Source organism: Mustelus asterias, chromosome 15 (genome assembly GCF_964213995.1).
Source record: "Mustelus asterias chromosome 15, sMusAst1.hap1.1, whole genome shotgun sequence".
Classification (NCBI taxonomy): domain Eukaryota; kingdom Metazoa; phylum Chordata; class Chondrichthyes; order Carcharhiniformes; family Triakidae; genus Mustelus; species Mustelus asterias.
This window is the reverse complement of record NC_135815.1, coordinates 39,094,606-39,111,456: the sequence shown is the minus strand read 5'-3', so window position 1 is coordinate 39,111,456 and position 16,851 is coordinate 39,094,606. Positions and strand designations below refer to the sequence as shown.

The 16,851-nt window shown below is 39.5% G+C and overlaps 1 protein-coding gene across 1 annotated transcript in view; it reads left to right on the top strand.

Annotated features, from left to right (window-relative positions):
- The window catches only part of kctd3 (potassium channel tetramerization domain containing 3), a 67,128-nt gene extending 51,878 nt beyond the window's left edge, over positions 1 to 15,250 (top strand). The window contains exons 11-18 of the mRNA XM_078229790.1: positions 2,217 to 2,304; positions 2,796 to 2,912; positions 3,532 to 3,702; positions 4,793 to 4,948; positions 6,215 to 6,311; positions 6,428 to 6,612; positions 8,897 to 9,035; positions 12,489 to 15,250. Coding sequence (XP_078085916.1) covers positions 2,217 to 2,304; positions 2,796 to 2,912; positions 3,532 to 3,702; positions 4,793 to 4,948; positions 6,215 to 6,311; positions 6,428 to 6,612; positions 8,897 to 9,035; positions 12,489 to 13,071 — 1,536 coding nt within the window. The 3' untranslated portion in view covers positions 13,072 to 15,250. The remainder of the gene's footprint in view (positions 1 to 2,216; positions 2,305 to 2,795; positions 2,913 to 3,531; positions 3,703 to 4,792; positions 4,949 to 6,214; positions 6,312 to 6,427; positions 6,613 to 8,896; positions 9,036 to 12,488) is intronic.
- Positions 15,251 to 16,851: the final 1,601 nt, after the last annotated feature.

Sequence of the window (16,851 nt, the reverse complement as noted above, 5' to 3'; positions counted from 1 at the left end):
AGTGACAAGAGCAATGGAGACTGGGTTGTTGCATTTGTTTGAGGCAAAGTTAGACAGATTATTGATGAGGGAGTCGGAGGTTATGGGGGCAGCAAAGTGGAGTTGAGAGATCAGCCATGATCTTATTGAAGGTACAAAACTTTTCACTACAACCCAGTACATGTGACAATAAATCAAATTAAGGCTTAAAGGACTGAATGGCCTACTCCTGCTCCTATGTCCCAACCACTATTGGAAGTTGGGGAGGGATTAAATGCTTCTATTTATAATACAGAAAATGTTGCTGAGTACAGAACAACATATTCAGTAATGGAGCTGAAATACTGCCACCAGCACAAAATTAGACTTTTTGTTGCATTGCTGGTGCAAAAGGTTAAGCAATGCGCCAATAGCCCAAGATTTCTGCTTCAGTTTATTCAAATAATTATACCTAGCTGCCGATGCCACTTTACAGTTGTGTGGGGAGCAAGCCAGATGGGATAAATGGGCATCCTAGCCAGCAAAACCAAATTAAAAAAGTGGTGTTCCCCTTTTTAAGTTAAATGGCTGCATATATGGCCAAACATTTTCAGTATTCAAGCTTAAATAAATTTTAGATATTTGTCAAACTTTGCCAAAGATGGGACAGGATAAGTGCAGCAAATAAATTAAGTGAAAGGAAACCCAATTTGGAGACCATGCAGGCTCTGTGGGCAAGTGAAGAAGTGGGGCAGCTCCCAGTTCCCCTGGTTGAAAGATGGTTAAATAACCAAGCAGCTGCTTAAATGGGTCTGAGGAGCTTTGCTCAATTATGAAATTTCAGTGTTTCATTTCTTGCTACTTCAACATTATATGCTTTGCATAGGAACAGGAATAGGCCATTCAGCCCTTCAGATCACGAGTGGGAGTGGTCTATGCTTCAATTTCATTTGCTTGCTTCTGGCGCATGTCCCTTGATACCCTTAACCTGACAAAAAGTTAACAATCCCAGCCTTGAAAATATCTATTACTTATGAAATAGGAGCAGAAGTAAGCCATACGGCCCTTCAGGCAGTTACTGACAGAGGGGTTAACATGTCCCCTTGTCTGTCACTTTGCATGTGCAACCTGAGAATGTCCAACCTGAGACAAATGTTCTGGTGGAACAGGGGCCACCTTGAGGGCTCAATTCCAAACCAGCAAGCAGAGTTCCTTGCAAAGTCTTATCTGACATGACCAAGAATTTCTGGTGAGATCTGTGAACCAGTTTACCTGGATAATGATGGATGTGTCTCACTCATCCCAATTACCGGCAGTCACGCCCATCTGATAATTTCTGACTTCCAGCTCCGAGAAAGTACGAGGAATTTTGCAGGAATTTCCATTCAACCAACAAGGCACATTAAATAAAATGCCCTGATTCATTGGTGGCAAAATGGGGGAAAAGGAAACTTGGAAAAACAAGTAAATGAAATTGAAATACAACTAAAGCAAAGATCTGAAATAAATTTAATAAAAGAAATCAAAGTTTTGGGGTCAAATTTAAAACAATACTTGGTGGGTTCTAGGCAAATACAGTTTCAAGAGAAGCTGGAAGTCACTTTGAATTACTCTGTCTTAATGAGAGAAGCTGTGCATGGTGATTTCATCACATTGGTGCAAGTCAACAGGATTTGTCATGGTTATATTTTGGAGGTTTAATTAGGCATGTGCTGAGGATCAGTAAGAGTTGCTTGGGTTCTCAGTTTAAAAAAAACCCGAGGCAGCATATTTAAAATCCAGACAGGCACAAGGCCTGTCCCCAATTTTCTACCTCTTGTGGCAGGCACAGAACAGATGCAGAGACTGAAATCTTAGTCCCATTGTTCTTTTACCTCTGTTTTGATCAAGTGTTACATAACTTATGGAATGTAAGTAGTCTCTGCCTGCTGGCTCTGTGTTCCAGGTGAAATAATTCTGCACACTCGGGATCTTCTAGTAGATACGAGTGTAGTACAAATTGACAAATTCCATTAGTGGATTGTTGCACATGATCAGTGAGACGTGTAACTTTTTGTTTTTAACATCTCTTTCTTTGTTTCTCTGGTAGATGTTCAAAACTAGCATATTCTTTTCATGTAATTGAGACTAAATGTGTTTCATTACAATGATTTTCATGGTGTTTTTCTTTTGCTTTTTAAATGTTACCTTTGCCAAGTTAATATATCAATAATTGTGATATGATCCATGTTCCCTTCAAATTCTTTTGAAACATACAGGTACAGGAAGTTGTTCCTATCACAAGCTGTGATACAGCAGGGACATTCCTTCTGCTGGGCTGTAATAATGGATCAATATATTATATAGGTAAGAGGTCTATTGTAATTGTTTAAGATCTTTTGTTACATACCTCCACTGATGGATCATTAACATGGAATCGGGAGACTACACCGACCCTTAGTTAATGATGAACATTGGATGTGCACTATCACTGAACATCAAGATGCTTGGTTCCCTTTTTCCACATTCAGATATGGTGAAAAAGAGACCATTTATTATCTGTTAATTATCATTACGCATCATTGGGGCCCTCCTTTATGAATAATAGAGATTTCAATACAAGTGTCACACTGATTTGATGCTTGCTGAGAAAGTTGATGCTCCATATGTGTTTAGATTCACCTTGTCTTATCTCTCACTCTTGCAGTAAAGTAGTCTGCTTTGGCGTATCTTATTCCAAAATGTAAACATAAAAGTGCTACATCTACTCCAAATCTGATGGACTTAATGTTTTATCTTTCATATGTAAATCATAGCACATTGGTTATTAATACTATTGATCCTATTCTGTATTGTAGATATGCAGAAATTCCCATTAAGGATGAAGGATAATGATCTTCTCGTGACTGAACTTTATCACGATCCATCAAACGATGCCATCACTGCATTAAGTGTGTACCTCACTCCAAAAACAAGTATGTATATTGCTAATGACCTAATATAACAGTCTGTTAATTAAAGTCACAAAAATGTGTCCTAATCCATTGCAAACCTTGTTCAGCACAGATTACCAGATTAAACAGCAGACAAGTACAGAGTAGAAGGCTCCAGTGGACAACCAGTTTTCCGAGGGAAACTGAAATGCTAATGTCAGTGAGAGGTTGTGGAGCTGGATTCAGTTGTGGTGCTTGGTGACAGTGAAGCCAGGGAAAAACAATGTCATTAAGGTCCTATTTAAGCAGGAATTGGCAGTAGAGATAAAACTGTAGCTCTTGCTACCCCCTTGACTTGGAAATCAATCCGGATTCCTATTCCTGATCATTACCGATACCTCTGCTGGAAAATATATGTGGATGTTGATGAAATAAGGCTGGGCCAGGCTATAATATCCTTAATAGAATAACTTTCCACGAGTCACTGCAGAGGCTTGCACGAACTGGCCAGACAAGGTACTGAAGCTGTACCCCCGCCCAAGTCAGTTGTCTAACAGGAAAAACAAAAGGAAAAAACAGATGATCAGATTTGGGATATGATCAAGTTCTTTAAAGTTTTAGCGAATACACGGTTACCAAATGTTTCTTGCTCCATTTATAGGTGTCAGCGGCAACTGGATTGAAATTGCATATGGAACCAGTTCTGGTGCAGTGCGTGTAATAGTCCAACATCCTGAAACTGTCGGGTCAGGTCCTCAGCTTTTCCAAACCTTCACAGTTCACCGCAGCCCAGTCACTAAAATCATGCTGTCTGAAAAATATCTAGTGTCTGGTAAGCTTCTGGCTTTTGTTTAGATTTTAGGTGACTTGTGTTTACATTTTTAATAATGTATGCATTAATTTCTTCCCAATTAAATTTTGTAGTCTTATTTTAATTTATAACTACCTGCCTTAAGCTTTTTAGTTTTCAGTTGTTCTCAGATATAAATAACACAAATACACAAATACAGATTGCCTGATTATTATACCCAAAGCAGATTTCTATTTGATATATGTTGGGGCATTATTGATCCACCTTTCATAATACTTATCCATTGGGTTATTGTTTGAGCTATCTGTCTTTTTGCTTCTAAACTGGTGAAAATTTTATTTCATTATTCATTTGTGGGACATGGGCATCACTGGCTGGCCAGCATTTATTGCCCATCCCAAGTTGCCCTTGAACTGAGGGGCTTGCTCGGCCATTTCAGAGGGCAGTTGAGAGTCAACCACATTGCTGTGGCTCTAGAGTCACATGCCGGCCAGACCAGGTAAAGACAGCAGATTTCCTTCCTTAAAGGACATTAGTGGATCAGATGGGTTTTTCTGACGATCGACAATAGTTTCATGGTCATCAGTCGACCCTTAGTTTCAGATATTTTTTATTGAATTCAAATTCCACCATCTGCCATGGTGGGATTCGAACCCAGGTCTCCTACATTAGCTGAGTTTCTGGATTAATAGTCTAGCGATAATACCACTAGGCCATCACCTCCATACAGTAAAATTATGAATGGCTTCTGAGTCTGAGCTATAGAGAAGAATTGCTATGTTATTTATCATGAGTTGATAAAGATCTTTTCTGGTTTGTATTGATAGTGCATTTGAAAAAAACGTTATCTTTAAAGAAGTATTGACTAGGGACAGTCTTCATGTATACATGTATTTTGTTCAATAATTGGGATTATTCTCTAACTGTTACTGTGAAGTCTGCAAAAGGGAATACTGTTTTGTTCTTGTATTGACAGTGTTCATATGGGCAATTACTGTACACTTCTTTATTTCGAAGTATTTATGAAATAAATCTAAATGCTTTTTTGTTTTCCTTATTTACCCCTGAATGTTGCATGTGAGCTGATATGATTAATGGCCTTTGTCTGCAGTGTGCGCCGATAATAATCATGTGAGAACTTGGACAGTCACTCGTTTCAGAGGTATGATCTCCACACAGCCAGGCTCCACCCCACTGGCCTCTTTCAAAATACTTTCATTAGAAGAGACAGAGAGCCATGGAAGTTATGCAGCTGGAAACGACATAGGTAAATATCAGACTTTCAAAGATATAGCAACTGATGATAAAATACTTAGAAAATGTAGCAGAAGTCAAATGTTGTTCGGAGGTACTAATTTCTAACATTTGATAATACTCAACATTAATTTATTTCCCTCGCCTTTTACCTTGCTTTAAAACATTGGAACACTGTTCTTTCCAGCAGATGGTAGTCATGATGTGGAGATGCCGGCGTTGGACTGGGGTAAGCACAGTAAGAAGTCTCACAACACCAGGTTAAAGTCCAACAGGTTTATTTGGTAGCAAATACCATAAGCTTTCGGAGCAATGCTCCTTCGTCAGATGGAGTGGTCTCTGTTCTCAAAAAAAGGGACAAGCCCCTGTTTTTTGAGAACCGAGACCACTCCATCTGACGAAGGAGCATTGCTCCGAAAGCTTATGGTATTTGCTACCAAATAAACCTGTTGGACTTTAACCTGGTGTTGTGAGACTTCTTACTGTGCTTTCCAGCAGACACAAGGAATTAATGTGTTAGAAGGATTAATTTCTCTGCCTAATCACTTCTAAAGGTCAAAAAGATTGAGAATGTGAAGTCCGTTTTTAGTAGATGTGGACCTATAAAAGTTACTGTAGTTTCACTAATTTATCATTTATTTTTGAAAAGCCTTAAAGTTGGCAGGTATAACAGTTGGAAATGGCATTTGAATGGCTTTGTTGTTTTGTTGGCACAGTTTAAGGATGGCCTCATTTTCCACTTCGATTTGTGTTATCAGAGTACATAATTCATTCCTTTGGTATAAATCAGAAAACATGGTTTGGAAACAAATGCCTGTTAGATGCATCAAAAGATGGAATCTCAAAATGTCTTAAACTTTTGTAAATTGGGTAGGACAGGTAAATCCAGAACATTGCTTCAAGCTGAATCCTGATGAGCGAAGAAGTTGCTACCACGAATTCAAATTCAAAAAAGATAAATATAGTATGTCAGGAATTTACTACTCACACATGGTGATTAACACATACAAAGGAACTTTGCAAAAGATAATTGCGCAAAGGCCTTTTAAGAATCTGTTGGATGCAGTAACTGATTGGAGAGCGTAAATAGTTGGGTTTAGATCAAATAACATTCCTTATTTGCTTTTGTCTTGTGACCTTTGAATGATGGAAATAATGTGGTTATTTTCAGGCTGCATGAGTTAAACTGTTCAACATCAAACGAAACTATTAAGAGCTAACATGTATTATTTGATTACTATTTTGAATATTTCATGTATTATTGTGATTTTTTTTTTAGGACCATTTGGGGAAAGGGATGATCAACAAGTTTTCATCCAGAAAGTTGTTCCAGTCACTAACAAACTGTTTGTTCGCTTGTCCTCTACAGGGAAAAGGTAAAGCATTAACAAGTTTGACATTTTTATTTCCTCTATCTTCAGGAATGATTCTTATACTATCAATAACATCTGATTTCATTAGAAATCCTGCTGTTTGATATTTTTGATTCCAGGATTTGTGAGATCCAGGCGGTAGATGGCATGACAATAACTGCATTCACTGTGAGGGAATGCGAAGGTTCTAGTAGGATGGGTTCTCGACCAAGGAGGTATCTCTTCACAGGCCACGGGAATGGAAGCATTCAGATGTGGGACCTGACGACTGCTATGGACATGGTAAACAAAGGGGAAGAGAGAGGTGAGATGAAAATCTGTTGCAATTAGGGGAAAATGGGTGCAGTTCAGAGATGCATTGTCCACGTTTTTGGTACTTTTACTAAAGATAACTGCTGAGATAAGGGGCAGGATTTTACGGCCTCGCTCGTCCCGAAACAGCAAAATTCCACCCGAGGTCAGTGGGCCTTTCCGTGGTTTGCCTCTCGCCCACTCCGATTCCCATGGCAGGCGGGATGGTAAAATTCCAACCAAGGACTCTAGTTTAAATTTCTATGGGACATAAAAGCAGTAATGTCCTTTGCTGTTGGCACCTGTAAAACCAGTAGTTTATGCTGTGAGCATAGGAGATGAAGAACCGGATGAAAGAAAATTATATTGCTAAATATTTAACGTGCTATTTAAAGACTGTATTAAGAATATGTAGAATGTGGATAATTTGTATCTGAACCAAGTGTAGAATTGTAATGTACTGTTACGTTCTTAAGTATGTTCAGTTTGTAATCTAGGTATTAAATTCCTTCACGTTAGCCATACACTGTTCAAGATTTAACTTCAGGAACCAGGTGCAGATCTTCAGGAAAATATAGTACAAAGGGATATAATGCTATGTTGCTCAATCTTGAATGGCTTTATTTTTAAAAATCATCAAATTTCTGAGTAATTTTTATGCATAGTGAACAACTTTGGTAGTTTCTGCCTGTGAGGTACAATGCTATTTTACAAAAATGAGTAGGCATTGCTTGCACATTTTGATAATTATCTGATATCCAATGATGTAGCTAATATTCTAGGCAACTTTAGTTTCTTTTCAACACGAATGAATCATCATTGAACAATGCATGTGTTAGATGAATGATGCAGTTCTGTGCATTGGTTGAACTAATAGATTTCAAAGAGTTGGAATTACTTCAAAGCCATTTAAAAATGATGGGTGGGACACAATTCCAGGATTCCTGCCGCCATTCTGATGCCCCTAATTTTTACTGGTGCGGATTAAGGGTACGGGTATAGGAGACCAGGGAAGTGTGGGTATTGGGTTGACATTGGAGGGTATAAAGGCCCATGGGGGGGGTTGGATTTGGGAGGACTGGGGTTAGGCAGAGGTGGTGAGGGGGACTAAAATCTTCTTATATAACTGGTTTCAGAAAACTGAGGTGGGTCTTCTAACCTGTCTTCCTCGGCATTCGCACCCCCATGAATGGCAGTGCTCTGCTTCTGGGATCAGCAGGCTCAGCTCCATGCTGTGCCCACCTATTAACTCCCCGGAACAAAGGCTATGTGTATCAAGGCACTTTTTACTGAGACTGGTCCAGTGATGAATTACCCACCTCGGTAGCCAAATTCCAGCCCTGGGAACTAGTAAATAGCATATACTTAAAAAGTTCAGCCCGGTAATATTCTGCCTCCAACATGCCAGAACTAGTAGTTAGGACCATAGAAACCATAATTCCCTACTGGAAAAATACATTTCGTTAAAGCTTTTCCTCTTGCACTCATCAGGACAATTGCAAGAATACCAATGGCAGGAGAAACAACGATTTATACTCTGAGAAATAGTGTGCTGATTGGTTAGCAGGTGGACTCTCATTGAGAGAGGCATTGCCATAGTGATTACACCCATTAATGATGACTGACAGTTAACTGCCAAGCATGGTTTGAAAATTTAAACCAGGCAGCTTGACTCTGATTAGTCAAGGCATTGCCCCAAGGAATGACCCAGCGAATGGCTATCACTTATTTAGCTGTAACAGGTTTATGTTCTTTCTGGCTGCAGAGAAAGGATCAGGGATTTACAAACGATTATAAGTGACAAGCTCAAAATTTGGATATTTTGTGATTATTGCAAACCTGAAATTGGATTACCTTTTCCCCCACAACAAACAGTAATTATATAGCACCTTTAAAGTAGAAAATTATGCCAAGGCACTTAGAGCCACTTACCATTAATTGGTATTATGTGCAATCATGTATTTGCTTTTGTGTGCAAATGAGTCTATTGTGTGAATTGCTGAATTATTTTAAATGGTAATTTTTGCTATAGTTCAGGTTGCTTGCCCTGCGTACAATCATAATGTAAATGAAGCAATCTAACAGTTGAGCTGTTTGAAACACATCTGTGTCTCTATGATCTTGGCTGAAATAAATGCAGAAATTAGTATAGAGTTTAACTTAAAGCTATGGTTACAAGTGAAGCACTTTGCAGTTGTCTGTTTTGGTGCCTATATTAGCAACAAATGGCTAATTTAATCCACAATTAACAATAGGACGTGTGCGGTTCATGAAATAATCGATTCTTTTTCTTCTAGATGTTGGAGGCCCCACTGAAGAAGAGCTGCTGAAGTTGCTGGATCAGTGTGATCTGAGCACGTCCCGCTGTGCTACTCCCAACATCAGTCCAGCTGCCTCTCTAGTACAACATACCAAACTGCGGGAGTCAAACTCAAGGTAATGCTTATCAAACAGACTATTTTATTTGCTATCTTTTAACAGCAGGAGCAGATTTTCCAAAGAGAAAAGGCAGTCCCTGTGGATAGTGTAGGTAGAGGCTTTTCTTGCTTCGTTTAAAGATTTTGCACTTTTATGTCATGTCAGAAATGCTGTCACAGCATTTCTGTTAAAGGCTCCTTGAGTTATTATGAAACATGTTCTTATTTGGATACTTGCCTCCCCTATTATCGTTGTCGGTCCCTGATTTTTACTTGAAATGAACCAAGCCTAATTCCTAAAATAAAAGCAAAATACTTTTGGATGCTGGAAATCTGAAATTAAAAAAGTGCTGGAAAAATTCTGCACATATGGATCTGTGGAGAGAAGCAGAGTGAACATTTCAAGTCCGAGGAAGAATCATATTGGACTGGAAGCAATAAGACTGTAAGATATAGGAGCAGAATTAGGCCATTCGGCCCATCGATTCTGCTCCGCCATTCAATCACAGCACCAGGGACTTGGGTTCGATTTCCAGCTTGGGTCACTGTCTGTGTGGAGTTTGTACGTTCTCCCTGTGTCTGCGTGGGTTTCCTCCTGGTGCTCTGGTTTCCTCCCACAGTCTGAAAGACATGCTGGTTAGGTGCATTTGGCCATGCTAAATTCTCCCTCCGTGTACCCGAACAGGTGCCAGAGTGTGGCGACCAGGAGATTTTCACAGTAACTTCATTGCAGTGTCAATGTAAGCCTACTTGTGACTAATAAATAAAATTAAAAGATCACCTCTCGTTCTTCTAAAGTCTAGTGGGTACAGGCCTAGTCTGCTCAACCTTTCCTCATAGGACAAACCCCTCATTCTCAACCCCATTCTCCTGCCTTTTCCCTGTAACCTTTGATCCTCTTACCAATCAAGAACCTATCTATCTCTGTCTTAAATACACTCTGACCTAGCCTCCACAGCCTTCTGTGGCAACGAATTCCATTGATTTGCCACCCTCTGGCTGTTAACTCTGTTTCTCTCTCCACAGGTGCCAGAGCTACCGAGTTTTCGCAGCACTTTTAATTTAAACCTAATTCCTGTAACTTGCAAAGCTGTCTATTTTTTCATGCAGTTCTTGGAACCACTGCAAAGCTTAGTGATTAGGGAAGAATTGAGCAGGGAACCAACAAATTTTGTATGAATCTGCATTAAAAGCTTTGCTAATATTAATCGCATTCCCCTAACCTTGCAAGGCTTTGCGGATTCCAAGGGGTAAAAGCATTGTGGTTAGGTTGCTGAGCGAGTAATCCTGAGGCTTGGACTAATGATCCGTAGGCAGCAGCTGGAGAATATAATTTCAATTAAGTAAAATCTGAAGTAACAAACTCATCAGTGGAAAACCATGAAACTGTTGGATTGTTGTAAAAACCTATCTGGTTCACTCATGTCATTTGGGGAAGGAATCTGCTTTTTTACGTGATCTGATCTACATGTGACTCCAGACCCAAAGTAATGTGGTTACATCTTAACGTACAAACATAAGAAACAGGAGCACTAATAGGCTATTCGGGTCCTAGGGCCTGCTTGGCCATTCAGTAAGATCATGGCCAATCTGATTGTGGCTTTAACTCTACTTTCCTGTCCCCCATGACACTTGACCTCTTTGTCCATCAGAAATCTTCCACTGGCCTCTGGGGAAGAGATTTCCAAAGCCTAATGATCCTCTGAGAGAAGAGATTCTTTCTCATCTCCATCTTAAGTGGGAGTTCCCTTGTCTTGAAACTGCTCATTAGTTCTAGATTCCTTCATGAGAAAACACATTGTAGCATTTACCCTATCGAGCTTCCTCAAAATCTTGTATGTTTCAATAAGAGGTGGCACAGTGGTTAGTACTGCTGCCTCACAGCGCCAGGGACCCGGGTTCGATTTCCAGCTTGGGTCACTGTCTGTGTGGAGTTTGCACGTTCTCCCTGTGTCTGCGTGGGTTTCCTCCGGGTGCTCTGGTTTCCTCCCACAGTCTGAAAGACATGCTGGTTAGGTGCATTTGGCTATGCTAAATTCTCCCTCAGTGTACCCGAACAGGCGCCAGAGTGTGGCGACCAGGAGATTTTCACAGTAACTTCATTGCAGTGTCAATGTAAGCCTACTTGTGACTAATAAATAAAATTAAAAGATCACCTCTCATTCTTCTAAAGTCTAGTGGGTACAGGCCTAGTCTGCTCAACCTTTCCTCATAGGACAAACCCCTCATTCCAGTAATCAGTCCAGTGAACCTTCTCTGAACTGCTTCCAGTGCAAGCATGTCCTTCCTTTAGTGACCCAAACTGTACACAATACTCTTGGGTGTGATCTCACCAATGCCCTGTACATTGTAATAAGACTTCCCTATCCTTATGCCCCATTACCTTTGTATAAAAACCAACATACAGTTTGACTTCTTAATTACTTGCTGTACCTGTCTGCCTACTTTTGTGATTCATGTCCAATGATACCCAGATCTCTGCAGCATTTGGTAGTTTCATTCCACTTAAATAATAATCTGCTTTTCTATTCTTCTGACAAAATAGAAAACTTCACATTTCCCCACATTATACTCCATCTACTTAACCTATCTATGTATCTTTGCACTCTTTGTATCCTTTTCACAACTTGCTTTCATGCATACCTTCATATCATTAGCAGATTTAGCTACCATACTTTCAACCCCTTCATCCAAGTTATTGATACATAGTTGAGGTACCAACACTAATCCCTGTAGCACTCCACTAGTTACAGCTTGCCAACCTGAAAATGACCCAATCACATAAGCTCTTGTGTAGTAACCTTTTATGTGACACCTTATCAAATGCCTTTTGGAAATCCAGATGCACCGGTTTCCTGTTATCCACCTTGCTTGTTACATCCTCGAAATTTGTCAAACAGAACTTCCTTTACACAAAACCATGTTCTCTCTGCTCAATTGCATTAAATCAAATTAAATGTCCTGCTACTTCCTCTTCAGTAATGGATTCTAACATTTTCCCATTGACAGACATTTAGCTAACTGGCCTATAGTTTCCTGCTTTCTAGTATGCCTCCTTTCTTGAACAGAGCTGTCATATTTGGAGTTTTCCAATCGGTTGGCAGCTTTCCAGAATCTAGGGAATTTTAGAAGATTGCAACCAATACATACACCATCTCTGCAGCCATTTCTTTCAATTCGACACCATCCTTAACTAACTTAGTCGCAAATGGTCATTTTTCTAGTAAAGTCTTCCTTCCTCACTGGAATAAATCTTTGTTGAGAGCTATGAAACATCTCCTGAAATGTTGTCACTAATACTTTACTGTCTTCCCATTCAACCTATTTACCCAAGCCACTTAAGCTAATTGACAGAAACCTTTAAAAAAAAATTGGTTTGTAACATGTTGCTGATGATGATTGAGCATTCACCAAAATGATTTTGCTCACTAAAAGTGACCTCTGATTTCCTTGTTTATATCTTACCTGTCAGTCTTCAGCTTCAGACCACAGACACTCTTCATGAGACTGCAACATATGGTTCTGTGAGACCATATAGGGAGAGTCCGCTGCTAGCGAGAGCAAGACGGACAGAAAGCTTTCACAGCTACCGAGACTTTCAGCCATTTACGTTCAGTAAAAATGTATTGGATAAAGGGAACATTGCATCTGAGAGTGATTCTTCAGTCCAGTCAGAAAGTGAGCTAAAAGGAAAGAAACCCGGAGCCGTTGAATGTTGCTTTAGTGACAGAAGGAGCCAGGTGAGTGACACTCGAGCAAGCAAGAGCTTGGATGGGGCGCCAGAGGCTCCGAGAGCAAGTGAAAGTCTGGCTGAGTTCAAGAAAAAGGTGCAGGATGAAGAAACTGATAAAGTTGAGAACAAGAAGAAAAATACTTTTGAAGGAGGGTTTTTGAGCAGGAAAAAAACTGTTGCAGCCCAGCAGTTGGCATCATGTCCTATTACTCCTGAAGCAGGCAGTGAACCACATGGTGCGGCCTCACCGTCACCAACAAAGGGAGCCACTTCTCCTCGCCACAAGAAGATTGAGACTTCATGTCAGGACCACAGTTTGTGAGATATAATCACTACAATGGAAACTTAGATTTTAATTGGCAAGAGCTTATTAAGATGCCACCGTATTCTCATGCACATAAATTTTACACTACTTACAATTTTAAGTTCAAAGAATGACTACAATTTTTTTGTCAGTATTACTTGTTTTTAATGTTTTTTGTTGCATTGCAGTTATATTAGTGTACACTAAGCACCAGCATATGCATTGTTATAAAAACTGACACAAGGTGTCCACTCCCTAGTGACTGAACCTGTTGAAGTTTGTTTTTATTTGTTAATGCCTCAGTCAACTGACTTCCGTTGTAACAGACTCTAATTTTTACACACTGTGCAGTAAACTTCCATTCTTGCAGGTATATTGAAGTGGTACAAATCCCATTCTAATTGCCTTTGTGCATCCTTTGATCTTGATTTCAAAACACGTTTATTTTAAAGTTTAAAACTTTAAAAACCTGAAGAGAGGGTGCTATTGAAGCAAAAAATAGTCAATATATGTCGGATAATTTCTCGAAGATTCTCAAGTCAAAAATGCTAGAGACATGAATCTTGCATAGAAATAAGATTACACAAGTGAAGTATTTAACACAACAGCAACAACATTTTATTAAATGGCCTATATTTAACTGTACTTAGAAAATGTGTGGTACAGACTGTAATTAATCATAATGCTTATTTTTATTTTCACTCCAATGCACTGTCATATGCTGACTGAATTAGCAATAACACCAGTAGAATTAATGTAAAGGCGATTTGGATAATTTTTGGCTGTGGACAGTTCTCTTAAATACAGCATTGTACTGAGTACTGGAATAAAGCCAGCTTCAGGTCTTCACTGAACATTTTGTGGTCCAACAATACCAGCAGCAGTAACTATTCTGATTTATGGGGAGAAAATCGGTCATTAGTTGAGGCCATAATTTTAGTTTGACACTCTCAATCAATGTGATTAGTATGAGGGTGTTTTTGGTACATGTCCAAATGAAGGGAGGCCTTTCATTTCCACCATTCAAATAAAAGCTGATTTTTCTGCTTTGAAAGATAAAGTCTATGCAATCTGTATAGTGCATGGAAGGGAAAAGTCATCTGCCCCAAGACTGATGATGAGAAACCTCTTTTCTATAGATTTAATATACCTTGATTAAGGATTCTCTAACATTAGAACATGCATGCGTAGTCATTTTGATGCTTAAAAGTCAAACTTGTCAGACATTTTTTAGCCCTGCTCACACAAGCCTTGGTGGTGCCCGGTATTTAGCTGCGATTCTGCAGTTCTTGATTTGATAAGATCAGAGAATCTAATACGTTTTGAAAGCTGGAGCATAAAATTTGAGCCAATTATCAAACGTTGGTTGAGCAACCAACATGTGAATGTGTTTGTGTACAAAACAGATTTCAGGAAAATGTAATTCTTTCACTTCAGAATGCAATACCAACCAATTGACAATTAGTTTACTGACTGTTCACAAAAAAAAATCCAAAATTGCTGGCTTCACGTAAACAACCATTTTTGTTTGCTTGGAGGTGGTTGAGATCTGGGAAACAGGCAATAACAGTCCACTGCATGCAAAAACTCAAAATCTTGTACATCACTTGAATGAGCTGAACCCAGAGGCTTGAGTGGTTCACTACAATACTGCATGGTGCTCCTGAGAACGGACTTCTAATTCTCTACTGTTCCAGTAAACCAACAAAGTCACAGTATGGAAGCTGAGCATTTTTATCTTATCAAAGCTTGCATAGACCATAATTTTGATCCACTTCAAACATCTCTGCTTCTTTGAATATCCTTATTTCCCAGTTGTATCAGCATCCTGTTTACTTTCTAAGATCACAACAAAAGTGGGAATGGTATCCATGTTAGAAAATACCAGAAGAACTGGATTGCTGGTAACCAAATGTTTCTGGAGGCGGGATGGGCTTTAGTTCTTCAGATTTGAGCGAAGAACTTCCAAGGGCCTGTTTGAAACTTTCAGATGTTCGCACTGTTATGGATAGTTCAGCCGCACCAACGACTGACTAAAGAGGCGCTTTTCAAAAAGCAGTTTGCACAGCTCTGCAGCAAAGAGCTTAATTCATGTAAAATTGCCTAACTACAGAATTTTGTAAAATTATTGCACTCCATATCCTGTTTCATTGTAATAGATTCAAATGATAAATTAAAAATCGAGCTTGTTAAACAACAGTGTGCATGGAATTGAACTCATTATTGACCACGGACACAGTCTGGTAAATTGCACTTACTGATTCTGATATCCCATTTAGTTGTTGTTGCCAAAGGTTTTTCAGTTTGCTGTATGGAAATTTCTGTAATATAAATCAGCTTCTTCTCCGAACAGTCAGTTTTTCCACTTTGAATTTTCCATGACTGGGAGACATTAATTATATTAAAGAAAAGTATTTTGATTGTTTATCGCTAGGCAAAGCATTACTTCTGAAGTGCAGTCACTGTCCTGATGTAGGAAACATCGCGGTCAGTTTTCATACAGCAAGGAGCCACAAGTTGGCTTTAACAGTGGAGCTAATGTAATGTATTATGCAAAACCTATGAACAAGTAGAGGAAAATATGTATACCAGGCCTTTCCGTTCCAGACATGGCCTATCTATATACTGCCTGAACCCTCCAATCACATGCATTTTCCTGGAAGAAGAAAAGTTTCTCTCCAATCCTTTAAGGTAATGAACCGAGCTCCAGGAGAACATGATAACTGCTGAGACTCCCTAATCCCAAGTACCATAGCATCCCCTATTATAACTTTGGAACATACTACTGAAGAATGCAGAGAGTTGGAGGGCAATAACTGAACAGCAATACCGCCTAGTACTTGACTTAAGTTGTGGAATCATGCCTCTGATTCTCAGCGCCATCCATTTCAGCAAATCTAAAAAACTGGATAAAACAGCTCCAAAATTGGTTATCATTTTGAATTCTGCCACCCCCCCCCCCTCCCACCAGCCGTAACAACTTGGCATCAGAGTTTCTTAACAAAAGTACATACATGAACTCAAATACTAAGGCCGTTTGCAACTTAATTATATAATTAGTGAACCAGGTATCACGGAAGGAATGTTTTCTTTGGAATGCTGAAAGAGGGCGGGGGGGTGGGGGGGGGAGAAATGTTTGGTGTTCTATCATGCTGGAAGTGACAAAAGTCGTGGTGGATGATGTATTAAATATAAAGGTTGGTGGTATGGAAGGTGAGGAGGACAAGTCGAGCCCTATTGTGTTACTGGGAGGGTAGGGAAGGGGTAAGAGCTGAAGACTGAGAAATGTTATGGACATGGGCCATGTCAGCTATGCTGGAGGGGAATCCTTTCTTTCCAGTCTCCATCTCATCTGTTCTGAGAATGTTTCCTTTCCGACCAGTATTTTTGATACGTCTTCTTTTATCTTATTTGAGGATTCTCAGGAACTGAATTGAAGTATTTTTGATTTGTTCATATTTATTCAGTTAAATATTTGGTAATTTAACAGGTTAGTATTTCAACAATCATCAATGAAACTGCTTATGGATGTATAACAACATGAAATATGCCCTTTTGAGGTGTTACCTTAAAATGTAACATGGTAGATTAGATGTAATTTTGAGGAAGAATGTGACCTAGTGATGGATGGCCAGTTGAGTGGGCTGTTGTGACCTGGACGGTGTCAAGCTTCTTGAGTATTGTTAGAGCTAGACCTCCAGGCAAATGGGGCTTATATTCCAACACCCTCCCGACTTGTGCCTTGTAAATGGTGTTGAGGCTTTGGAGAGGTAGGTGGTGAGACACTCACAGCAGAAT